The sequence below is a fragment of the Hydra viridissima genome, unplaced genomic scaffold (assembly GCF_058129835.1).
Source record: "Hydra viridissima isolate aposymbiotic clone 2 unplaced genomic scaffold, HvirCarnegie_v1 scaffold_2, whole genome shotgun sequence".
NCBI lineage: Eukaryota > Metazoa > Cnidaria > Hydrozoa > Anthoathecata > Hydridae > Hydra > Hydra viridissima.
This window is the reverse complement of record NW_028324301.1, coordinates 12,147,836-12,175,606: the sequence shown is the minus strand read 5'-3', so window position 1 is coordinate 12,175,606 and position 27,771 is coordinate 12,147,836. Positions and strand designations below refer to the sequence as shown.

Sequence of the window (27,771 nt, the reverse complement as noted above, 5' to 3'; positions counted from 1 at the left end):
AAACCCTATTTCACACCTCCTATATTTCTTTTGTATTTCTGTATTTATTAAAATTTAAAACATCTTTTTTACAAGTTCAATTTAGTTTTTTTGTTAAGTCTTTTTTAAAATTAAAGTGTAATATATGTTCATGAATTAAGTTAGTTGATATGTTTAGATATAATGAATAATGTTGATGTCAAAAAGTCAAGGGAAAAAAATCCCTTTGAAAATTCCTCAGAGAATTGCCTCAGAAGATCAAGCCTTACAGCCAGCATATCCTAAAATTAAAAATAATGGTGAAATCAGTGAAAGCAGCAACAATTTGAACACTGAAACTAGTAAAAATAATTTAACTAAAGAAAATTTATATCAGAAATATATTTTTGAGCCCAAAGTTCAACAAAGTAAAGCAGCACTGCAAAATATTGTTCCTAATTTTAATCCACACATTTCTAAAAATAATGATAAAGAGCCAGCCAGATTTCAAATAATAAAAAGTGCAATATCTTCAGAATTTAGTGATAATCATTCTGTTTGTAATAAACACCTTTTGGAAGATGAGTTTGTTTACAAAAATGATAATGATCAACTAAATGATTTGTTTGATCAGTTAAATCCTACATACAAACAAAGGGATCGTTCTGTGCAGGTATCAAAATGCAATTTAAACAAGCTTAAAAGTGTTTCTTCTCCATCTTTCTTCAATTCTCAAGATGTTAATGATCATATAAGTGATATTGATACCACTCATAAAACAAAATTCTCTCATATTCAAAAAATTAAGTTACTTCAACCAGCATTTCAGAGTCCTGCAAAAGCAAAACGAGGCGCAAAATGTGTAAGTCTATATGAAGTTAATCAACAATGTTCTGCTGACCACAGAAAAAGATCATCTACAGAAACTAGGTTTAAACAGTCCTCTTTGGAGGAGGTATGTCAAACTCAGTTTATTACAATCTAATGTTATTTTAAAATTATTTTAAGTTTTTATGAAAAATTATATATTTTAGCTCTTCAGCAAATACTAGTTTAACTAAGGTTTTCCCACTAAATTAGATTTTCATTTAACAAATTTCATAATTCAAGTTTGTTATTATGAAATAGTGCTGTTGCACTATTATTTATGTGTTTAAAAAATATGTTTTAAAAAATTGTGCTTAAAATCCTTACCTCATTTGCTCCTTATAGAATGAGGATTATTTTGGTTTTTAGTTTTTTAAAGATAGTTGCAGTTTAAACATGATATATTGCATAGTTATGACATATATTCTTTTATTCCAGTTTTCAGAACTTTTAGTTGAACATGAAATTACATGGTTTGATCACGTGCTTGTTGTCACTCTGAAAAAAGGTTGGGTTTTTTTTTTTTTTTTTTTTAAATGCACTATTATGATAGAAAGTCAGCTTAGTTCCTTTAAGTAACTTTTTTTTGTCTTTTCTGATATTTGTTTGAGAAAAATGTTTTAAAGAGTTTTTGTTAAGTATTATTTACTTATTAGTTTTTAATTAGATTATGTTATTTTGATATTGCATCATATTAGTTGATATTGATATTAATTTAACACTATATGTATTAAGATATTTTAGTTTTTGTATTCTATAATCTTTTTATACTCAAAGAAAATATACTTAGAAATACTTATTTTTTTCATAAATTTTATATTAAATGTTTTACTGAACATTCTGTTAAATATTATATTAAGTATTAAATAAAGTATTTAAATGAGATAATATTGGATTGTTCAGACTGTATATTGTGAGATCTTATGCTAAAATTTGGATTATATAGGTCATGATTAGTTTAAGTTATGGTAGCTGTTATAGTATACATAGTAGGATGGTTTTTAAAAATGAAAGTGCCAGGAAGTCTCTTCCCAACCTATTACTTGGTGAGACGCATTGAAAGTAGGTTAAAGTAGAAATTTAAGGAAAATATATAAATATTTAGGAATTGTTCAAATCATTTAATGTTTTGAACAATTCCTAAATATTCATATATTTTCCTTAAATTTCTACTTTAATGAATTTTTAATTCATAAAATTTGAGCATTTTTTTTAGCAAATCTTTTATTGTAAATATAAATGTCAATCTGAAAAAGTAATTCAAATAGCTAAATTCAAATATGTAAATGTAAATTTACTAGTTCAGACTTTAACAGATTTAGCAACCTTCTGCTTGCTTCTGTAATTGTGTTGTTTCCGTTCACTAGGCTCAATTTACAGCAAGTCTTTGGACATGTCAAGGATTTTGAAGAACTTTGATGTGGATGCTGTAATAAACTTAGATCATTTCTTAAAGCTGACGTAAATACTAGACTCTGAAACCTGTATTTGTCATACATTACAGTCACAAATTCTAAATCTGTTCACAGTATGATGGATCATGACATTCTAGTCGATGCTGAAAGAAGTAGTTTATGTTGCTTAAGAAACAACCACATATTGATTGCATATATAGCTTGTCCCACCCTAAGAACATGGTTGGTTGCTCCCAGATATTGAAAATGTATTCCATGTGGTCACATACCACCTAAGAAAATGATCATCAATTCCAGCAGCTCTTGGCTAATCATCACATGGTTGAAGTTGTTTCAGTTGAGCAATTGAAAGCTCAATTACTTCCATTTTCCATGAAGCAATCCGTGCTACTATTTTCTTGTCCTCCAAAGCATTAGCAAAAGATGCTTGATGGATTTGAGGTCAGAAATGGTTTTCAGTGGCCAAAAAATTCCATGTTGGGCAACTTTAATACATAGATAATGAAAACCTTTTTCAACATTATATCATGCTTATGATGGCAATATTCCAAATTTAATAGATTTAATGCTGTAGTATTAAAGCAGAGGCCACAAATGTGATTACACAAACCCTAATTATCCATACTGTTAACAGCATGTGACATTCTATTTGCTTAGCCATCAGGAAGTTTTGGGTCGGATAATTGCTTCCCAATATCTTTTCCTAAATCTAATCTTAAAAAGATGATCAGCTTTGTTTTGTTCTGGAGCAAAAGATTGGATGATTGCTTCCCAATATCTTCTCCTGATTCTAATCTTATAATAAAGCAAAATAATCATCCATCATTTTTCCATCCCAATGTAGTATGAGAGGCACACTTAGATTAAAGGAAAATTTAATTTTGTTAAAAATTCTCTATTTAAGCCTTTTGTATAGAACTATGGTTGAAGAGAAGTTCTCTAGCTTTTTGTTGAAGCTGACTAGTTGCTGCAATGATAGAAAACATATGGGCTGCCTTTCAGTCACTTGTGGTAGTTCGATCAAGTGCTACAGCAACCTCTGGCATGACTATGTCTATTAAACCTCCAAACTTTGTGTTAAAAGATTTTTAGAATCTTAGATGTTGATGGATTGACCTCAGATTATGCTAAAGAAATTTTACTCTCATCGTCAATGTTGGGTGATAATTCAGCACCAGCAGCAGCCGCATCTGCAGTAATTGAGTAGCTACCTTGGATGCATGATTTTCAGCCACAGTTTTTCTCTTCATTATCTGTCAGAAGACTTAGTGGGTACCCTGACTTTCTCTCAGATCAGAAGTAAATTAGATGAAATTCTTTAATTACAGTCTTTCAAAGTTAAGTTCTCAACTGTATGAAACTGAAAAAAGACTTTTAAGACTTTGCCTGAGATGAAGTTTAGATGCTTTGAGATGTCCATCAGTACCAGGCATGCAGAAGTTGCTGAACAAGTGCAAGCCATTTTCAATGATCAGACAGATTTAAAGTTAAAAAATATTCTGAAAAAATAGTTTAAGTTTTCAACACCCAAGTTAGATAACCATTACTTTCATTTATTGTTAATTTATTTATTTACAAATAACACATTCAATTAATATTTTTTATTTTATTTAGTAGTTTACAAACTTGTAAATAGAAAAAATTTTAAACTGTATACTGAGACTATTGACTTCTGAAAATGAACACCTTTGAAAAATAAAAATAATCAATTAATCATAGCTAATGAAAATTGTAAATTTTTATATATTTTCAAATAAAAAAAAATATCCATAGCATACTAAAAAGTTTTATGAAAATTGTAAATCTTTTATATGTTTTTAAATATATATATATATATATATATATATAGAGAGAGAGAGAGAGAGAGAGAGAGAGAGAGAGAGAGAGAGAGAGAGAGAGAGAGAGAGAGAGAGAGAGAGAGAGAGAGAGAGAGAGAGAGAGAGAGAGAGAGAGAGAGAGAGAGAGAGAGAGAGAGAGAGAGAGAGAGAGAGAGAGAGAGAGAGAGAGAGAGAGAGAGAGAGAGAGAGAGAGAGAGAGAGAGAGAGAGAGAGAGAGAGAGAGAGAGAGAGAGCATACTAAAAAAAGCAGATGTTTTTTGTTGCAATCCATCAACATTTAACTTGGTTTGCTTTACAATTCATTTATCGCTAATTGTTTTATTTATTTTTTTTGTTGTAAAAAAAATAATATTGATTTTTCTTTATATATTTAAATTTTTATGATCATTGAGCAATATTTTATTATCATTGAGCATAGTAAAGATATTTTGTTATAGATTTGTTATATGTTATATATAGATTTGTTATATCACAAAATGGTGGTTGGGAAAAACTTTGGAATTTTCCTATTATAAATAAAATCACCCTAATACATAGCTGTTATAGTATACATAGCTGTTAAAGTATACATAGCTATTAAAAAAAGCATTAGAAAAATAATTATCTTGAATTTTGCAAGTAAATTAAAATGCAGTTAATACTTATTTCTGAGGAGTAATAAGTTATATTAGCTTTTAAATTGCCAATACTTTTAGTTGATTAAGAACAATGTTAAAGACTAAAAGTCACTTGCTAAGAATATTTTATAGGACTTTTAGATTTAGTCAGAGGCAAAAGTCAATGAGTGAATTATTCTGAAAATCTAAATCTATAGATAATTCTTTTTTTTTCTCTAAGTAAACTTTTTGAATAAATATTTTAAAATAAATCTTTACTTTTTCATTACTAATAAAGAAAAAGAAGCATTTTTTTTCTCTTAGTAATTAAAATGTAATGATTACAGTTAAAAATTAATAGAAAAGTAATTACTCTTTTTGCTATGACAATAAATGCTTAAAGTAATACTTCAAAGTAATGGTTTCAAGATTTCTTAGTGTGTTTTTTACTTGATATCCCACATTTGCTACTGTGTGTAGGAGGCTTGAAAAATATATTGTGAAACTCTTATGTTTCACTTTTTAAGAGATTTTAGAAGAAAAGTAATTAATATACTAAAGTAAAGTTTTTGCATTTTTTTTTTTTTTTTTTTTTTTTTACAGAAAATGATGAGACTCTTGTGCCATATATTTCATTTCAATTTCCTCCACAGGTAGTTTTTTTTTATGTTTTTTTTTTCTCAGAACTTTGAGTTCATTGAAATTTTTTTTGCAATTTTGTTTTAGCATTATTTAATATTAAAGTTAATATTATCATTTACATATTTTTTTAGATTGATAAAGCAGCCTCACAGTCCCAAATTGAACGCATTAATAGCATTCCACAATTCTGTTTTCCTGATTGTGGTCTTACATCAAGTTTTAAAAAAAGGTTCGTTTTTATGCTTCATATTTTTTACTCTATTGAAAAGTGAAAGTTAAATGACTATTTTAACAATAGTTTTTACAAAATTTATTCTATTAATAGTGAAACATTTTCATTTGTACTCACAAATGAAATTGGTGATAGAGCTTTTGGTTATTGCAGAATGATACAGGTAAGGAGAGTCTTTTTGTTTGATTTCTTTCTTGTCTTTCAAATCAGTTTCCATTTTAGAAGAATAACTAGTACACAGGTAAAAGAATTATTAACAAAACTATTTGTAAAAAGATTAAGAAAAAATCAAAAAAAATTTATGCAATCCTTAAGTATGGTTTAATTAATATGGAAATGATTTTTTTTTTAACACGCTTAGATTTTATTCTTTTTTTATTACAAAAATAAAGATGATGATGATGATGATGATGATGATGATGATGATGATGATGATGATGATGATGATGATGATGATGATGATGATGATGATGATGATGATGATGATGATGATGATGATGATGATGATGATGATGATGATGATGATGATGATGATGATGATGATGATGATGATGATGATGATGATGATGATGATGATGATGATGATGATGATGATGATGATGATGATGATGATGATGATGATGATGATGATGATGATGATGATGATGATGATGATGATGATGATGATGATGATGATGATGATGATGATGATGATGATGATGATGATGATGATGATGATGATGATGATGATGATGATGATGATGATGATGATGATGATGATGATGATGATGATGATGATGATGATGATGATGATGATGATGATGATGATGATGATGATGATGATGATGATGATGATGATGATGATGATGATGATGATGATGATGATGATGATGATGATGATGATGATGATGATGATGATGATGATGATGATGATGATGATGATGATGATGATGATGATGATGATGATGATGATGATGATGATGATGATGATGATGATGATGATGATGATGATGATGATGATGATGATGATGATGATGATGATGATGATGATGATGATGATGATGATGATGATGATGATGATGATGATGATGATGATGATGATGATGATGATGATGATGATGATGATGATGATGATGATGATGATGATGATGATGATGATGATGATGATGATGATGATGATGATGATGATGATGATGATGATGATGATGATGATGATGATGATGATGATGATGATGATGATGATGATGATGATGATGATGATGATGATGATGATGATGATGATGATGATGATGATGATGATGATGATGATGATGATGATGATGATGATGATGATGATGGTATAAAATTGCATTTAACAACATTTAGTAGAGGTAACTGTAGTTTTCTGTTTCTTATTTGAAAATATAGGTAAGCAAATATATTTTTTGAGTAATTAGGTATTAACTTTTTTAGGGTAAACTTATTTATCTTTATAGGGTTCTACAGAAAAATATCCTGAGGTTTATTGCATTGTTAGTCCTCATGGGTTATTTGCATTATATTCTCAAGTAACTGTTTTTATTTTTAATTTGGATAAACTTTTTTGATTGATCTTGGAAAATAAATGTTAGTTTCAAATTGTATTTTAATTTATGCAAATGATGTCTAGTGAACAAAAAGGTGGTTTTGTATATTCAGGTTTTAGATGAAGTTGAAAAGCAAAGAGTTTATTCTTCATCTGCTGTGTTTTCATTTCTAAAGGCTGTGATTTCTCATCCTTTACCTAAACCAGTGAGTTCAATATTTTAATCTGAGTTTGTTTTTTGGATCGAATTTTAAATATGTATTTCATACATTATATCTACATAAATTGTTGCTACATAAATTAAAATTATTGCTTCATAAGTTAAAAAACATTAGATAATGTTGGTTCTTTTAACAAGAAGTCAAAAATTCTAAACTTCACAATTTAAAAAAGTTTTAGAGAAAAAGTTTCAATGATTCTTTTTTTTTTTTTAATTTAGACTGAATCATTAACCGTGTCATACTTTTCTGTAAGTAATGTTTTAATAATTCCAGTTTGCAGCTTTTTGTAATGAAATAGTACTAGGTTTGATGGTGTAACTATTAGTTTCATTATTCTTAGAAGTAGTGTTTTTGTAAAAACATTTAAAAAAAAAAAAGGTTTTAAGTTAAAAAGGTATAAAAGAAAAAAATGATTTTTTACTTAGATTAAAATAAGTTTTTTTAAAAGTGAGTTTTTAAAGTGGGTTTATAAAGTTGGATTAATGTTATACAATAACTATTATACAATATTACACAATAGCTATTATATTGTTGTTTCTCATATTAAACATGAAGCTGTATTTACTACTGCATAGATCCTGACTTTAGAATGTAAAAATGGCCTCACTGGTTATTGTGGTATGTTCCATGTTGGCCATAATCTTCTCATAATCTGACCTAATAAAGTAATAAAATGAATCTTCTTTATTTTATAGCCAGGTGGAACAGGAAGAAAGAGTTTAAAGTTATCAAGACCTGGAGATTCAGCAATTCATGAGCATGTAAGTTGCTTGAATAGATAATTTAAACTAAGGTTTCTCAAGCATTAGTGCAAAAAAGAAACATTCAATCCATGTTTTTGGTTAGCAAAAACTATATTGATACTTGTTCAATTACATTTTATTGACATGGTTTTTATACTATTTTGTTGTTTTAATAGTTAATTGTATTATTTTAAAAATTTTGAGTTTTTTAAACTTTTTATTTATTGATTTTTAAGGTTGATTTAAGTGAGTTACTTGCTACCCTACCTATTCACATGGTAAGAACCACAATATCCTACAGTAACATAAAAATAAACTCAAAGCTCTAAGTATGCTGATTTTTTTTCTTCTTGTTTTTATTTTAAATTTTTTCCCAGTAGTATAGCCAGATTTTCACCAAAAGAGAGCAAGGTGCTTTGCAAACAGCATCAAACTATCTCTACTACAAGTATAAGTCTGTTGGAGCATGGTCAAAATTTTATTCCAAAAAGCTCTCCCAACATTGGATTTCAGCCCACTTTGTGCTTGCATTCTCATGGCCTGTTGCAATAATGCACACAAAAGTGTCTGTATTAAAGCTCTAGATGGCTTTGACACCAGTTAAACCAAAGGGAGTAAATGCCTAAGTCCTAAAATATGTGTTTTTTGCTAAATTTTTTTTTGTTTTGCTTATTTAGGAAATAGATAAAATCACTTTCAAAGAAACATCAGATAAATTAAAATGCTTAACTTTTAAGATTTAAACAGCTTAAAAAATATTTCAAAATTTTAGAACTAAATAAATCTTACTATAAAGAATGATAATGATTCTTCATTATTTTTTCAAGGGGAGTATTGCTCCTCCCTGGTTATGCCACTGCCCTTTTGTGTAACTGTTACAAAACTGGGTGTTAATATAATAATATTTTATTTTTACTGAAAAAGGTAATGTGTTCAAAAATTACTGTCAAAAATTTATAAGCTTTACTAAAAAAAATTACAAGGTCAAATTTTTAAATTTAGATAATTCATCTTGTGGGTTGCTTACTTATTGAGCTGAAAATTGTTCTTGTATCAGCTTCTCTAAGGTATTAGATATGCTTATAAATTTTTTTGTAATAATGTTTAATGAAATTAATAATCAATATTCAGGTAGGTAATTGAAAATTTCTATAAAACTCTAGAGTTAATAATGGTAAAGAAAATAAGCATTTAAGCAATAAACATGTTAGCAAAGTGCATAGATAATTGTGAACATTTGCCTTCTTTTAAAATTATCAAATTTCTTTACTATGGGTTTATCTATGTGGATAACAAAGTACATAAAATACCACATAAAATGGATTGAATCAATTGTTTCTCAGTTATACCTTTAGTGTTATTTTTTTTAGATGAAAGTGTTTGTAACTTGTTATAAAATTTTGATCTCTTTTTCTATTTTTAGTAGGAAATATTTTTTTACTGTAATTTTTTAGTTTACTTTCATCTTGTTGTCATGGATTTATATCACTAATGTACCCTTTTGAGTGGGAGGTGTGTTGGTTCATAGTTTATTTTTTACAAATTTGCAAGATTTCTTATGGTGTTGATGGTAAACTTTATATAGATACAAGAAAAAAGTTGGCCTGATTTAAAGTTTATTTAACTTAATTTTTAACTTAATTACACATTTACATATAGCATACTTACATTCCTGTACTTCCTACAAAGTTGATAGAAATAGTTTGTTTACCATCACCTTACCTGTTAGGAGTTTTACCTAGTGCAGTTGTGCAGATTGATGATTTACCTGTTGAAGAGGTTTGAATATCTATTTGTTTAACATATCTAAAGTAATAAAGTAATTTTTTATATACTATTTATGTATTAAGTTTTTTCATATTTGTTAGATAAGTTTTTTACATTAGGAAATATTGAGTAAAAATTTTTATATATAAGAATTTACTTAATATATTACTTATTAGTTCTTATATTGTCATGCATTTTTACATTGTTATTGTTCTGATATTTTGCTAATGCTTTGTAGGTCATTGTTGTAGATCTAGATGCAAAGAAGTTTTTGCGTGAAGTACTTTTTTGATTTGTATTGTATTTAAACATTTTCTTTTCTTTTGACTCTAATGTAATTATAATATCATTTTAGCAGTGATTATAATTGTAATAATTTTAATGATTTATATAGTTTCAGTGTTAAACATCAAAAAAAAAAAAAAAAAAAAAAAAAAAAAAAAAAATCAATTTGTAAATGAACTGTTTAATGGGGTGACTTTACACACTTTCAATTTCTTAGCAGAAAATTTTGAAAACATTTAGAGACATTTAAAATAAAAGAATTTCAAATTTCATGTGAAAGTTATGATTCTACCAGTTGAAAAAAAATCAACATGGTGAATTTTAACTTATAATTTCCAAAAAAATGCTGATTTTTGGCAATTTTCAAATTTGAGGCGACTTTACACACTTAATGGTTTCAATATATTATGTCAATTTTTACTCATTTTTCATACCATATAAGGATACTTTTGATTGTCTATACATTTTTTATATTTAAATTATCTATATTTTGCCTACAAGACCATAAAAGTGTCAACTCAACACAATAAAGGAAGCATTTATCAATTAATTCTTCCTTTTATTATTACATAAAAATCATTAACATATTTTTGTTACAGAACAATTTAAATATTTAGACTAAGATTAGTAGATTAGAGTACTTTTGAAATAATGTTGCTATCAATATGTGTCTATAAATTCAAATTCAAACTTATTGGAATTTGATCTATTAATTATATCACATTTTTCTTTTCAACATTTAATTTAACAGCGAGACTCTCCTTAGAAATGAGAGTCTGCTTAGTAGCGGGAGTCTCCTTAGTAGTAGGAGTTTTTCTTAATAGCAGGAGTCTTTTCTTTTTTGATCTTTAAAGTGGCTTTCTCGATCAAAATGTTTAATGCTTCTTCAGAAGAGACACCTTCTCCAGGTTCGATATTAAAAAGCTTATTTTGTTGTGGAGTTTGATTTGAGGCTTTTTCCTCTTTTTTTTTTTGCTTAAACAATGTGATTAATGCATTGTTAACAGAGTTTTCTTGTTTCTTTTTCTGGTATCGTATTGGCTGGTAGTTTCCTAATAATTTCATTTCTGTTCAGATGGTGAATCCCAGTGGCTCTGAAACCTGCAATCAGATTCTGACTAATCTTCTTCTAGCCTATATTATCCATTGCATTCTTTAATAACTTGGGGAATAACAACTTTGGAACAACTCCACAGTGTGTTTTTTTCCATTTTTTCAAAATCAATCTCCATTGTTCTTTTAATGGGCAGAACTAAACTATATCTAGTGGCTGACAAAGGTGAGTCAAATTGGGAGGAAGATATAGAAATTGAATATTGTTATCAATCCAGGCTTTGATGACAACCAAAAATTTTCTCTTTTAATGTTATTGTCCATCAACAATGACAATTCAGTTGAAAATCTTGACATGAAAAATTTACATCAATCTGGTCCTGGCAAATTGTCTTGGATCGTGGAAATTTGAATTGAATTGATTTTTAAGTGATTTTGGACCAATAGACAAATCTCAAATGGCTTCATAGGATAACCTTAATCTGCAGCCACTTTAATTACTTCACAAACTCTCTACCCCTTTCTACCTCTTCACTCAGAGCTGTTTGACTGCCAGGTTTCTTTGTGTTTTGCTTGTTAGCATGGTTTGCTATTGTGTTAAATGGAATGTTGCACTTGACACCAGCCTTTCAAATGCTTAGTTTCTTGGTGTTTACATATTTTAAAGCTTCCTCTAGCTGGTTCTCATTGCAATTTTTGTAGTTACAAGATCCCAATTGCTTCTTGTAATTTCTTACCATTCTGACTAAATTATTGATGTTTTTCAAACTGCAAATGCAAAAAATGTAATCAATAGTTGGATCAAATAATGAATTTAAATAGAAATATCTATGATTTGGCATTAATTATACTTAGTTTTAGTTGAAAATCCTCAAAATTACCTTGCTCAAAAGTTACCGACACTCAAAATTGACTGTTAGAATAAAAACCAGATGCAATCTAGAAAGCCACATAATATTGATATCTTCTGATTTTTTGGTAAAAAATTTGCAACTTCAAATGAGTGTAGTTTTTTTAAATGAAGAATTTGTGTTATACTGATTGAATGATCAGAATTTACAGCCAAAAAACTTTATAATATACAGAATAATTTTTTTGCAATTTTAAATAGATTCGTTTTTTTTTGGATGACTCAAGCTTTACAGCCATCTGAAATTTGGGTTTTAAAGGTTGGCTTTAAAACCCAAATTTCAGATGGCTGTAAAGCTTGTACTAAAGTTTTTACAGAAGTAATTATGTTATATTTCATATTCATAGGTATGATATTGAATATATGAATTTTATGGGAAGTCAGGTTCACTTTCATTAATTATATGATTTGACTGACCCTTAAATTTACTTGTGTATATTTAGGAACGCCACCAAAACATTTTTCCTAAGCAAATTATTCAGGCAATTACTGAGACAATGGTTAGTATTTTTTAAAAAACTTATATTTTAGATAGATCTTTCATTTTATCTTTTTTAAATTGCATGATTATAAAATTATGTATATGAATTAAAGGTATTCAAGTTTAGGCCATATGAAAGTTCTGAAAGTAGTATGGTGTAAGCATTGGACTTTAAAATAACTGATGGAACCTTCACCTCTCCTAGTTTTTGCTATGAAAAGTTTAATGTGTGCTTTTTTGAAATAATATTCTTTAGTCCATTTAAAAATCTATTATCAATGTAGAAGTGTTAAAGAGCAATTTCATAAGTTTTTACTATTGTTATGGAATAAAGGCAGTTCTATTAGTTTATTGGTGTTGGGTATCAGAAACACCTGATCATGAACCCTCTATAGAATTTCATTATCTTCAAAAACATCTTAAATAATTTCTTTTACAGCAAATTTTTTCTTCTTTAATGAGAAATGTATAATCCCAGTACACGAAAAAGTAACAAATACAATAAGTAGTTCTTACAGATACAACTAATTGATCTTTTTTTTGATTCTTTCCTCCTGTAGGCTCCAAGTGATCTTACCATCAAAATGAATACAGAATAAATTTTACTCCTGTTTGCACCCATCTTGATGACCTTCTCTGGGATCAGTTGGTGTGAAGGGAGGAAAAGTATTGAGAAATATCCATAAGATCTATATGACATGAAGGGAGCAGAAGTAGTGAGAAACACTTCTCACTGATTTGTTAATAACAATAGTTAAGCTTGCTATGTATTAAAGCATAGGTAATTCATCTACAATTGTGCATCTGCATTAACTTTGATGAAAAATCATTTGTTTTCTCCTCTCCAATTCAAAAGTGCTTTCTTCAGTTTATTACAAACCTCTACCAAAGCTTCTTTATATACAGGTCTTTCTCTTTGTGTTCTGGATATTTGTCCCATTTTTAATCAGTTTTTTAAGCTTAGTTCCTTGAATTATAATTTAAGTTGTTTATTGGTTTGATAGTACTAATTTAACTTCTTTAAATTTGATTAAAAAGTGGAGAGTGGTGCTCTTCTTTTTTTTGATTTATTACACAATTTTTAAAAATAAATTTACTAAGATTTATTTAAGATATAACTTTGCATATCTGCTCTTATTTAAAAAAGAATAGAAAGTTTATCAAGAATAAAAGAGTCAATGATGCTAAACAACATTTTGATCTTAGCCTCATTGACTTTGCAGAAAGGAGAGAAACTTTTGTGTTTGTTAGTTATTTTGACTGAAGAGTTTGGGTTGTAGAGATAGGTGTAGTATTAGTTTGCTATAAGATAAATAGTGATCTTTTGAGGTAATATCTTTTTGATATCTTTTGAGGTATTTTATCCAAGGATTAAAGTTAGATGTTAGATGAGCAATATGAGAAAATACCTGAAATATTTTAACTTCATGACATAGCATAAAATTTTAATTAAAACATTAATATTACATTATATATTGCAAAATACAAAAAGTTTTATTAGCATTTCTCTTAATTTTCAAATCATAAAGTTCAAACTCTTATACAATACTTAAAAGTCCAATAAAATGAATAATAAGGGTTTTAATTTTTTAAGCTGTAATTAATAACTATTTCTGCATGTAATGCAGCTATTCACGAAAGTTTAAACGATTGCAGAATTTTCAAATCTAATCTTCGGTTTTTCTTGAATAAAAATCTAACGGAAATAGATATCAAAATAATTATTTTTCCGATTTGGTAAATAGGTTATTTGTTAATAGAATAAAAAAAAGTAGGCTTTGACTCATTACCGTTTACTCAGAAATTTCATTAAAAGGTAGGTGATACAAATTAAGAGGTTTCACAAAAGTTTAAACGATTTTATTTAGGATCAATTATTTGCTAATTAATTGATAAATCCGCTGCGAAATTTTTTTTCACAGCGAATTTATCAATTAATTAGCAAATAATTGAGTAGTTTTTCAATCAAAAAATTCATCACAACATCATCAGGCAGCTTTTAATTCATTAAAAATCAACTTAAAATATTGTGAATTTCAAATTAATTTCAATTGCGTGCAAATGGGTCGAAAATCAGTTTCTAGTGACATCAAATGGCAAGTTATTGGTATGGCGCGGACAAAAAATCACACAAACGTTCAAATAGGCAAAATACTTAACATTTCTGAATATTGCGTTAGAAAAACCATCAAAACCTGGGAACTTACCAAGGACGTCTCCGACATGCCGCGTACTGGGAGAACATCCAAACTCAGCAACCGTGACAAAAATGGTATATTCAGAATGAGCAGAGAAAACCCCAGACTCAGCTACAGAAAGCTAGCACAAATCTTCAATGAGTCAAAAAATAATCCAAAATTAAGCAGAGAGCTCGTAAGGCGAACATTGTTGGACAAAGGTATTGGAACGTACATAGCTGCTAAAAAACCTATTCTTTCAATCACGGATAAACGTAAACGACGAGTGTGGTCCAAAGAAAGGCTGGACTGGTCTGTAGAACAGTGGGGAAAAGTTATTTGGAGTGATGAAGCTAACTTTCAAGTTGTAAACCACAAGGGAAGAATCTATGTCAAAAGATTTGCAACTGAGAAATATTCAGACAGGTTTTTGCAACATCGTCGACAAGGCGGTGGAGGTTCGGTTGGCATCTGGGGATGTTTTTCTGACAAAGGTATAGGCTTCTGTGAGCTGTATGAAGGCCGAATTAATCAATACACCTACAAGAACACATTGGAAACGTGTTTAGTTCCATCAATCAGACACTTGTATGGCAGAAGCAAGCAATTCATCTTTCAACAAGACGGGGCTTCAGCTCATACAGCACACTCAATCAAAGAATATTTTTTGAAAAAAAAGTTCAATGTGATGCCCTGGTGCCCTAGATCACCAGATCTCAACCCAATCGAAAATATTTGGTCTTGGATCGACAATCAACTGACATACCATGAAATTCAATCAACTCAGCATTTAAAGCAACTTTTGAATGAGTACTGGCTGAAGGTACCTCGCGTGATGTGCATGAAATTAGTTGAATCAATGCATAAACGAGTTTATCTTTGCTATAAAAACAAAGGAGGACACTTCAAATATTAATTTCGCTTTTTTTTTCATTTTTTGTTCGAATGTTGCAATTCGTTTAAACTTTTGTGCTTCTTATTTTTCCTATAAGATTTTTTGTAATAGCTTTTTTCTAACTAAATATTAAAATTTTTATAACATGTTCATATTCATTTAAAAGCTAATTACTTTTTCTTTAATAAATAAAAAAAATTAAGTCGATATCATTTTACAGTTTTTCTTTATTAAACAAAAACCAAACATACTTGATAAAAATTCTGCAATCGTTTAAACTTTCGTGAATAGCTGTATCTGTAAATTCAAAAACAACAGTTAAAATTTATATAATTATCTCAAATTTTATAATAGAAAAGAGATTAAAAAAGTTTTTTTTTAGTTTAAATATTGAACTGTAGCTGATAAATTCACCCTTTGTGTCAGATGCTAATGGTTAAAAGCATCTGCTATTCAACTGAGATGATGTTTTTATAAATACTTGTTTTTGGGCAGCTATGTAATCCTAATTTCAAAATTTTTGTATGACCTAAATTGGAATACCTTTATACTTTTCCTAAATAAATGCGTATAAGTTGTTAAATTTATATAGGATGAAGTGCAGAAAGTTTCTAACAATGTATTGAATTCAAATGAGACAAGTAAATTTGTTTTTCAATAAAATTGGGTTTGTTGTAAATTTATTTTAAATGAAACAATTTTAAAACATAAAATTAGGAGGTTTTGTAAAAATTCTGAGGCTGTAAAAAAACATAGTCCAGTGGGTTTTTGGAGTTTTTTTTAATTTGCAATATTTTTTTATTGAAATGGTTATATATATATATATATATATATATATACATATATATATATATATATATATATATATATACTGAAAAGATGTCCTAAAATATATAGGTTCAACCTATAAAGGTTAAATTTTTATTGAAATCTGAAATTAATATTCAGTACTGTGAATATGCTTTAGACCACTTGTATAATTAGATGTATTTAAAAATATTTTTCTATGTAATTTTTTTAAAATGTACTTAAGTTTAATAATATATAAGAAAAGTTGAAAGAGTATATTATTTTGAATAAATAAACAAAATTGATAAGGGAGCATGAGGGATTTGTTTGTTTATTTATTAAAACGATGTGTCATAATAACTACCAACCAAGCATTCATCTAAGTAAGAAGTAAAAATAAACTGGTTTAAACTGATTTAGGTTCATATTCTTCATTTTTGTTTTTGTGCAATCATAGAATGAATTTAGTACAATAATTATGGGTTTTGGTACATTTTTAAAAAATTGTTTTTTTTTATGAACACAGTTAAACAATATTTAAAAAATAATTAAAAAAGTTGTTAGTTTGCATTTTTAGAATAGTTAAATGTTTGTTTTCATTTTTAAATGTTTAGTTTGCATTTTTAGATTAATTAAATGGGTGAAACATCTTTAATAGAGAGACAAAAAGTTATTGTGCTTCACAAAGAAAGTTATTTGCAGCACCAAATTTCATCCAAAACAGGATATTCAAAGACTGCTGTTACAGAAATCATTAAAAAGTAGAGAAACTGGCTCCTTGAAGATAGAAAGAAAAGTGGTAGACCTCCTAAGCTAACAAATGATGACAATAAATATTTAAAAACCCTCTTTTTAACAAATAAACATCAACCGAGTTGGCAAAGGATATTAACACAGCAACTGGGAAAAATATCAGCTCTTCTTGTATTTGATGACACCTACTCAAATTGGGATTAAGAGGGTGTGTTGCAATTCGATTGCAATTTTTTATTGCCACGCCATAATAATGGTTTATTATGGCGTGGCAATAAAGAAAAACAACTTAAATATGCGAAACAAAACAAATATTGGGCCCAGGAAATGTTTAATCAGGTTCTGTACACCAATGAGTCCAAGTTTGAAATTTTTGGAACAAAAAGATGCCAATATGTTCGAAGAAGAATTGGAGAAGCCTATCAGCCCGAGTGTTTAAACCCTACTATTAAACACAGAGGAGGCTCTTTACAAGTTTGGTGCTGTTTATCTTCATCTGGAGTAGGTGATTTGATCAAAATAGAGGAGTGACTCACTGGGGAATGTTATGTGGATATCCAAAGGCACCATGCTGTATCATCCGGAATGAGACTAATAGGTCATAATTTTATTCTGCAGCACAATAACCAAAAACATTATTCCCGAGTGGCAAAAAATTATTTAAATAAAATGGCAGAGGAAGGAGTATTGGAATTGATGACCTGGCCTTCCCAGAGTCCAGATTATTTGGACCGAAAGAAGGTCAAACATGCTCCCCGAAATGCTGAAGAATGTTTTGAAGTACTTCAAAGAGAATGGCACAACATTCCTCAGGATTTTCTAACTAATTTGTATGAATCTATTCCCCGGCAAATATCGGCTGTGATTAAGGCAAAAGGAGGGCATAGTAGATGTTAAGAGTTTTTTATGAAGTTTGACATTAAAAAGTTTGTTATTATTCCATATTTTTGTGTGAAATACATGTGTTTTGATAAGTTTATAATATAGAACTTCAAACTTAAATATTAGAGAAGAGTTCTCTGGGATTTTTTGAAAAAATGTAAGTGGTCTAAAAAATATTCGCAGTACTGTATACATATATACATATGTATATATTAATTTCAGATTTTGATAAAAATTGAACCTTTATAATTTTAAAAATTGAATCTATATATTTTAGAACATCTTTTCAGTAATTAAAATATTTTAAAAATCTTTTTATATAACTATATCATTTTAAAAAAGAATGTCATTTGAGAAAGCAAGAGAAAAAGAGGATATGAATAGAAGATTCATAATTTGATAAGAACACTTTTATGTGTGATATTGAAATTAGTAAAGTTGAGCGTTTTGGTACTCAGTATGGGAAATAGAAGTCAAGAAAGGAAGGTATTGATGGACCATGCAATTCAAGAAAGGATAACAGTTTAGCTCAGTGAAGACCAGAGTTGCAAAAGCTTTGCTCATTTCTGCAGCCTGTATATGTTAGGAGAAGAGTTCCTGGATGATCTACACAATTACTTATTCAGATTTGCAGGGAACTGGAGAATATCTGCTGATATGGGTTGACAAGTGTTTAGAAAGATCTAGTCTTAGCTCCATTTACATTTTTTATCGAATAATTCTGTAGCAGAAAATTAAGCTATAGGTTATTTCTTTTAGGACCTCAATGAAGCTATTGTAGTGATAACAACACAGAATGACAAATATGTGTCTGCACAGATGAGGTTAAGATGGTGAAGATGAAAAGACATGGCACTGAAAGTTTATTCAGTTATGCTGACATATGGATGAAATGCCCATAAAAGTTAGCTACAAAAATCTGAAATGGCAACAGTCATTTTAAAACAAATTGTGGAATTAGAAGTATTTTAGAAATGTTCAATTTGCCCACAGACTGTAAAAGGAGAAGAAGGGTGGAAGGACCAGGCGATAATCTTAGGTTCTCTGCAGATAGGTCTAACTCCTTTCAAATGGTCTGTCATGACAGAGAAGTCGTCTGGTGAATCTTAGTATAAGAAATTTTTAGAGTTTTGTGGAATTTTGGCATCTCTGCACTCCAGTAAGGCCAGTTTATCCTGAGAGGTGGTTTGACATTTATGTTTGTCAGAACAAAGATCAAAAACTGGTAGGCTCAGAAAAGGCAGTCAAACTGGTAATGAATCCACCTGTTTGAATGTGTTTTTGATGTGTTAAAATGCTAGAGACTTGGTTTAATCATTAAGGATGCAAGTATTTGTATTGGTTTAAACCAGGAAAAAGACACTATTTTAGGTTTAACTACAAGAAAAAATTGTTTTTTTTTAGTAAAAAAACTTTAAAAACCCACTTTTTGATGGTTATTTTTGGGTTGGTTTTGTAATTGCCAACCTTTGTTTTTTAAACATCAGTATAGTATTTTTCCTCTTTTCCAGTTTTTTTTTATTTTCTTTTGTTTTAAACCACTTGCTTCTTGATGTTATTATCTTCAAATAAATTTTTTTTTTCTCGTTTTTTCTATATTCTCCAAGTATTTCTAAAGTAAAGTGCTTAGTGAAAAATTTAAAAGCAGCATTTTTGAATACTTTTCTTTTTGTTAATAGAAAATCAAGTGAGGAATAGAATTATCACAGAAGTTTTTGTTGAATCTTATATTCATTTAATTGGTAATTAAAAAGAGTATAACATTTTCTTGTAAACTTTGTCACTGATTTAAAAAAAAAAAAATTAAATTTTTCTCATTACTTCATTTTTGTTTACGGAAATTTTAAATAAACTAATGGCAAAACTCATATTTGATTTTTAGGACATTTTGAAGATTTTTACACTTGCAATGAGGATGGTTTGGAAACTATTTCAGTAAGTTTATAAAAATTGATGTTTAGAACCCTTTAAATAAGGAGCTAAGCATTCTTATTTTAGTAATATAAAATCTTTTAAATTTTGTTGAAACATAAAATCTTGTGGGTCTTGTTGATGTTAATGTGAAACAATCAGTAAGTAAATTTAAATTTATGCAATTTTCCCATTATGAATATATTCCCAGTGGCTTGAAAAGTTTACAAAAAATTTAAGTTAAACATGCTCTAAAATTTAAAACATGATACTCATTTGGTCATATTCTATATGCTTTACATGTGTCTCAAGCATTTTAAAAATTTTGATTTAGCGCAAAATGTTCTACAAAGCTTCTCGAAATAAAGAACAGCAAAGGTTTTTAAAATTGTTTGCTGCTACTCAAGCATTTCAACAGTTTTCTTCTAAAAGAAAGAAACATGGACCTTCTCATGGTAAAAATTATATAATACACTGTCTCAGTTCTTTAAGTGTACGGTTAATTTTGAATTTTTGATTTGTTTTAAGATTAATTAAAAAATATCTACTGACACGTGATTTAAAGAATATTATAAAAGAATGAACCATTCAATTGTTTGAATGAAAATCCCATTATTAGTATTTTAACTGTCTCGTTTCTATAGATCATTGTAAGTTTTAATAAAGTTTTCAGAATTTTATGTCAAGTTTTGTATTCTTATAATGATTATTGAAAAAGTCTCGTGGAAAGCCTTTAACCGACGCACTATGTGTCGCGCTGATAGAAAAAAAGGAAATAGCCTTATAACTAGAGAACTGTTTAACATTTTGAAGTAATTTTTTGAACAAAGCATCAATTATGAGAAATTGTTTGTTTTTATATATATTTATAAAAAAAGTCCGGTCTTTTTTAAAACCGGTTTTATTCCGGTTTTTTAGTTGGTTTATCCGGACTAATTCGATTTTTGATTAAAAAGATATAAAACCGATAGTTTTTGATATTTAAAACTGATATATCAGTTTTAAGTCTCTATTTAAGTCTGATATATCAGTTTATCTTTTTTAGGGGTTACAGGCATTTTTAGTCTCCAACTTATATTTTCATGTTAAATAAAAAAGGAAATAACATAAGTATTTTATTATAAATAAAAGTAAAATAAATACTCCAGTAGTTCCATTCCCCTCAAATGCAGAATAGAGGTTCTGATGCTAAAATAGGTTTTTAACAATATGTGGCTATGAAAATAGCCGTTTTTAGGTTTTTAACAATATGTGGCTATGAAAATAGCTGTTTATTAAAAGTTGCTTATCAACTACAGCTGCATGGTTTAATGATGCTTCCTTGATTTCTTTTTATAATATGAACCATTACTCTTTATCTTCCTAAAATTGTTTAACAACACACATTAAAATTTTAAAAAGTTTTGTTAATATATATTATAGAAATTATCTATCAAATTCTAATTCTAATAATTATACATTCAAGAAAAAACTGTATTCATTGTAATAAATAGATACTCTAAACGTATCTCAGCAATCCTTATGTGGAGCAACATTTAATATTTACAACAAGCCTTCATGAATTGCACTATGAAAGTTTGGGATTCTTATGTTTCAACTTTTCTAACAATTAGTACTTTTTTTTTTTTTTTTTGCAAGCATAAAAAAAAACATACTGTTTGATTATGTAAAAAGATCTCAGAAATATCAGATTGGCTACCACCAGCACCTAAAATGTATCATTAATAAAATTAAACGATAACATTAAATATTTAAATTTAAAGATATACATAGCTTTCTCCAATATTTACCTTAAGAACAGTTATCAGCTTAATCTTCTTGCAGTATAGCTTTTATACCTCTTGCATTTTGTTCTTCTTACAGTATAGGTACATGTCAGATGTCATAAATAAATAATTAGCTGTATCCCTAGTATTTTCAGCAAAAGAAGTTAATCGTGCATGACCTACTCGTGCAGTTTTGTTGGCTTTGTTCCTGGCTTCAATGGCACTCTCAGACAAAGAACCTATTGGATACTTAAAATATTTAATAAAAGAAACACCATGAACTACCATTCTATGCACAGACTGTGACATTGCAATGGCTTTTAAAAACTGATTATTAGAAATGAGACCAAACAGACGTTCAGATTTCTGCTTGAAAATTTTCACATCCGGTCTTGCGGTTGTACTATTTATATCAATTAGCAGGTCCCTAAATAGTTTGATCATAGTGGTATTCAAATTTAGAATTCTTCCAGTCACAGATGGATTATTAAAGAATTTTCGTGCAACATTGCCAGTGTTGGATGTACCACTTCCCTTCCTGACAAAAGATACCCTTATTTTTAATTGTATTTTGAACAAGTGCTGGAATTTTTTTTTGTTTTCAATAAATTCTTGGCTGTTTTTTGCTGGAATTTTTCTTCCTTGTTTCACTGCTGGAAGTTTGCAAGCAGTATTAAAAACCCACTCCATGCTGCATATCCACAAATGAAGACTGCAAATTCCAAGTTTCAATATATTCTTGTCTACATCTTTATCTTTATTCCAAATGGTTTCCAAATTAAACTCCTTAGGACTTGCTTGACATACATGACAGCACTGAGATGCTATATTTTTTTTAAGCATTTTTGATACCACAGTATTAAGTGTTTTACCATCATTCATTGTGGTATAAATAGTTGACAAACTTGAATTTATAACAAAAGTATTGTCATGAAGTGTAAACTTAATATTCTCTAAAGACAAAATTTCATTTTGTAAATGTTCAAACTTCTCTTGAATAAAACTAGTAGTCTCTTTGGCAAAACAAAACATAAGATGACGGGTTGCATCTGGACTATTTGGATTACAATTTTTCCATAGTATCTTTTTTCCACTTCGAATCTCCAACAGTACAAACACTATACTATACACAGTGGAATCATCCACACCTCTCTTCATAGTTGCTGCATTCTGAAATTCAGATTGGTCACTCTGACCATCACCACCCACTTTGCAAATAACATATATGTTATCACGTTCCTCCTGTGCTAAAAATTTAATAAAATTATCATCATCCTCCAAAAGATACTCAAACACTCTAGAAACTGAATGTTTGATCATATTGAATAGACTACATTTTACTTCAGTTTCTGAATATTTCACCTGCTCTGGATATGTCAATTTTTTGTATTCTTTTAACTTGGTTAAACCTGGAGGAACAAGATGATGATTTTGTGTAACAATTTTTTTAAATTCAGCCCATGTTCTGTCTGTTAGTCTCAAATTGCAAAAAGTATGCAATGATAAATTTGGACCATATAAATTAGACCTGGGTGCAGTAGAGGGATTAGAGGCAAACCTTTTTACAGCATGTTGAAGTTCTTCCAGTTCTTTTCCCTGAAGATTATCAGTTCTTTTACGTTTCATCCTACTCGTAAGTTCTAAAAAAGATTTTCTAGGTTTTGGTGCTTCAGGTGTTCCCATTGTTACAGTATTTCTCCTAAAACATGTATAAAATGTGTGTACAACTTTTAACTTTATATATATATATATATATATATATATATACATATATATATATATATATATATATATATATATATATATATATATATATATATATATATATATATATATATATATATATATATATATATATATATATATATATATATAAATAAATACACACATACGTACCTGTTTAACTTCAGTCTAAGACCTTCAAGTATTAATTGGCCCTCCTTCATTTTTTGTTCACCCTGCTTGATGAGCAGGTTACCCTGCTGAATCAGCTTTTCACCCTCTTTTAAAATAAGTTGTCCCTCCTCATATTTCCTTATCTGTTGCTTAGGATCTGTTTCTAAGCTATATATATATATATATATATATATATATATATATATATATATATATATATATATATATATATATATATATATATATATATATATATATATATGTATATATATATATATATATAACATTTTATTTTAGAATTAATAAAAAACTTACCAGACATATGATTTGTATTCTATTTTTTTATCCAGAAAATCTTTGTATTTAGTGAAGAACAAACTGCTTTTTTTTCCACATTTGTTAAAGTTTTTTATCAACTCAAAAGCTAGTCTTCGAAAAATTTTGAAACTAACCATACAACCAGCATTATTTAGTGCAATAAACTTAGACTCCAAAAGTTTTGCACAGGCTTTAAAATTTTTTCTTAAGAATATATGCCTTGGGGGAAATGTATGTGTTAAAAGTTGACGAAGAGTGAATGTAGCCATTTTGATAGTTAATAAAAATCATCGCAAGGTAAAACTGAATCAAATAAAAACTTACCGGAAGTTGTTGAACTACGGAATTTTCATTTACTTCACAGACTTTAGTCGGTTTTTGAATAAAATTTACAATAGTAAAAATGATTTTTAAGCATGAGGTCACAGAGGTCGCCTCAATTTTTTTGCATGGCAATAAATTCAATTCGCAGTAGCTATATTTTATTCAAAAAAAACGAGGCGACCTCTGTGACCACATGCTCAAATCAATCAATGTTTAAGAAATCAAAAAATCAGCAAAAAAATGCTATGCCAAAACCCTTTTTTTCTATTTCTAGTTTTACATTCAATTAAATACATGATTATTTTAATTTCGCATAAAAATAATATAGAAATTTAACACTTATCATATACTTTGAAAGGATTTTAACAAAAATGCGAGTTTTTTAAAACCTCAAAAAAACCCTTAAGATGTCAGAAGTTTAAAAAAACTTAAAACAATTTTTTTTTTTATAAAGAGTTAAAAACTAAATGCAAAAAAAAAAAACTTAAAAAGTTTAAATATGAAAAATCACTAAAAAATATGCACAAAATCCTATTTCCGCTAAGCGATGCATAGTGCGACGTAGGAAAGGGCTAATATTTTGCCTTTCGTGAAAAAAAAACAAACTCTCAAATTGGAAAATTGCCAGGAGACTTAATAGATCAAAGCAACTTAACAGAAATTTCTTGAACACTCCCTCTGAAAATGGCAAGATTGTATGGAAACAAAAAAAATCTTTGTCTCAAGTTAAGTCAGAATTAGCGCTCAATGTTAGCAGGAAAATAATTTGACGGACTGTTCATGAGTCAAAATATTTTTTTAACTGAAATGAATGAGGCACCAAATTTTAAACTCATTCACAATGAACCCAACATGAAATTTCTTAATTTAAAAGTGTGTATGGACCCTAAAATGTTTACCCAACAAATTTTGTTTCTCCGTATCTGATAAAATGCCGTTTTATTAATTTTTTTCAAACCTGCTCAACTTACCCCGACTAGAAAAGGTCACACATAAGTTAGGCTATAAAAAGAACTATAAGACTTAAGAAAAAATGGCTAAGTATAATCGAAATTTAAATAAATGGGTAAAATATCAACACATAAGTGATGCCTGATAAATGCTTTTTAGGCATCTAAGAGAAAGATAGCAAGAACATTTTTTTTCTACTTTTTTGGCCCGAAATCGAAAAAGTGCCAGTGCGTCTCACTTGACCGCCGTCCAACAACCATTTGAAACTCATTGTATTACCATTGGACGTTGAATTTATTAAATGATTTAAGATAAGATTGACATCTGATGAACTTCTTAAAAAGAGGTCCTTACGTTAGAACTTGTTTAGTTATTTAAATTATGTTCAATGCTATAAATTGTCTAGCTGTGCATGCGTAGAATGTGTGTCCAATCAGGTTATGTAAGTATATTTATGCGATTTATTTTAGGATTGTTTGAAGAGTGCTTTGCTGAATGGAAGCAAAAGAGGTACCTAATAGAGATGTACTTAATACACAGTTTTTTCATCGCGTTATGTATTAGATATAGAAATTTTAAAATAAAAAATGTTTTTGAATAAATAATTTACTATGATAACGAATGATTAACGGGTGACAACTAAAAAACGAGACTGGATTTAAAGACACATATCTTCTCAAAGGAATAAGATTTTAAAAATAGGAAAACTGTTTTAGAAGGTATTTTTATTCTAGTTTTTAAATATTTTATGTATTTTTAGTTTTTATAGAAAAATGAATAAAAAAATAAATTCAAAACAAGAAGAGATTAGAAAACGTGTGTATGAATTTTATTCAAATTACAAAAATGCTGGTAAAAAGTTCACTTATGACCACTTTAAAGTTGAGAATATACCTAAAAGTACTATCTACAAGATAATTAAACGTGCTGAAAGTGAATCTGGGTATCAAAGAGTTCAAGGAAGTGGAGTAAAAGCTAAAAAAAATGACCAGGACAAACATTGAAAGGCTCAAACTCATGTTTGACCATAAAGACGGAGTTTCTCAACGACAGGCAGCTAAAAAGTTCAACTGTACTCAGCAACACATTAGTAAAACATTAAAAAAAAGAACAAATATTAAGTCAAGAAAAAAAATGACGATTCCAAAACGCTCTGACCAGCAAAAAGCAGCAGCTAGAACTAAGTGCAGTCGATTATGTCAGAAATTCAAAAATCGTAAACCAATCATTGACGATGAGTCTTATTTCACGTTAAATCACTCCAGTATCAATGGAAATGATATATTTTATACTAGTGATGTAAAATCTACTCCATCTACAGTTAAATACCAAACAAAACAAAAGTTTCAAAAGAAATTACTTCTATGGATTGCTTTTTCTGAAAAAGGAATTTCTTGGCCTTATTTTGTACCAAGTGGACTGGCTGTAAATCAAAAAATCTATTTAAACAAATGTATTAAGAAGAGACTTATTCCATTCATCAATAAGTATCATTCAGATGGTGCATATATATTCTGGCCAGATTTAGCATCATCTCACTATGCAAAAACAGTAATCATGTACCTAAACAAGGAAAACGTGCATTATGTTGAGAAAGCGGATAACCCTGCAAACTTGCCAGAATGTCGTCCTATCGAAAATTTTTGGAGTATTTTGAAAGGCCTTGTCTACAAGAATAATTGGCATGCAGAAAATCTTAAAAAATTACGCTCTAGAATCAATTATTGCCTTAATAAAATTGATATTGAGCTCATACGGAGCCTAGCTCAGTCTATACCAGGCCTAGTTGATAAAGTCAGAAGAAATGGTTTAACTGAGAACAACTGATTATATATATAAAAACTAGAATAAAAATACTTTCTAGAACATTTTTCCTTTTTGTTTTATCCTACTTCTTTAAAGAGATATGTGTCTTTAAATCCAGTCTCGTTTTTTAGTTGTCACCCGTTACAGATTATCTTCCACTTATTTAAAGAAAATCATTGTGAGAAATTTCAGTATACAAGTTTAATATTTTGCTTTAAATTGTTTGGTTTTAAAAAAAAAGTTTTTTTAAAGGAAGAATGAAGGATGGAGTTACGGATCAAAGTTCAAAGATCTCTTGTCAATTTTTAAATTTAAAGTAAAGACGAATTAATTTGTTTATGAACGTGACTCGTATATCTTTCAAAGACGAATGAACTTGTAGACAGTTGGAGCTGATAACCAAAATTGACATAAAAAGTTAATACATTTTTTCAAAAAGGCTCTATCTTAGAAGTTCTGAGTACAAGATAAGTACAAAAAAAGCCTCGATGTCCTTATATCCATTTGCTCCTTCAGCTTGAATACAAATAACGTTAAACATTTAAAACTCATAAATTCAAAACACGCGTTAATTAAAAATATTGTTGAAAATATGCGCGATAATTTTCATTGAATTTTCAGCTATTTTTCTAAATTCTCCCGCCAAACTTAAACTTCTAAGAAGAATTAGTCAAACTTTAAAGATATTTTATCGATTTATTTAATTCATGCATATTGGTTTTAACTGTTTAGCACACAGCATATGTATAGTA

The 27,771-nt window shown here is 28.5% G+C and overlaps 1 protein-coding gene and 1 pseudogene across 3 annotated transcripts; one reads left to right on the top strand and one right to left on the bottom strand.

Annotated features, from left to right (window-relative positions):
* The first annotated feature begins 112 nt into the window (after window positions 1-112).
* Window positions 113-27,629, top strand: LOC145197133 (DENN domain-containing protein 2D-like). Of its 2 annotated transcripts, none has more exons than XM_090080192.1 (21): window positions 113-913; window positions 1,264-1,333; window positions 5,278-5,327; window positions 5,448-5,545; window positions 5,642-5,711; window positions 7,003-7,074; window positions 7,205-7,297; window positions 7,531-7,560; window positions 8,008-8,073; window positions 8,292-8,333; window positions 9,058-9,122; window positions 9,510-9,567; window positions 9,715-9,834; window positions 10,061-10,102; window positions 12,514-12,570; window positions 16,216-16,264; window positions 19,727-19,789; window positions 19,930-19,982; window positions 20,293-20,413; window positions 25,684-25,723; window positions 27,276-27,629. In XM_090080192.1, the coding sequence occupies exons 1-21, from the start codon at window positions 170-172 to the stop codon at window positions 27,337-27,339; spliced, it is 2,067 nt and encodes a 688-aa protein (XP_089936318.1). In that variant the 5' UTR covers window positions 113-169; the 3' UTR covers window positions 27,340-27,629. The 2 variants fall into 2 exon arrangements, with proteins under 2 accessions (XP_089936318.1, XP_089936317.1); XM_090080191.1 differs by having other exon boundaries at window positions 27,272-27,629.
* Window positions 22,406-24,290, bottom strand: LOC145184432 (uncharacterized; annotated as a pseudogene). The gene is made up of 3 exons (XR_016450183.1): window positions 23,936-24,290; window positions 23,621-23,788; window positions 22,406-23,423 (listed from the first exon to the last, which is right to left on the bottom strand). The product of XR_016450183.1 is annotated as an uncharacterized LOC145184432 (transcript).
* Window positions 27,630-27,771: the final 142 nt, after the last annotated feature.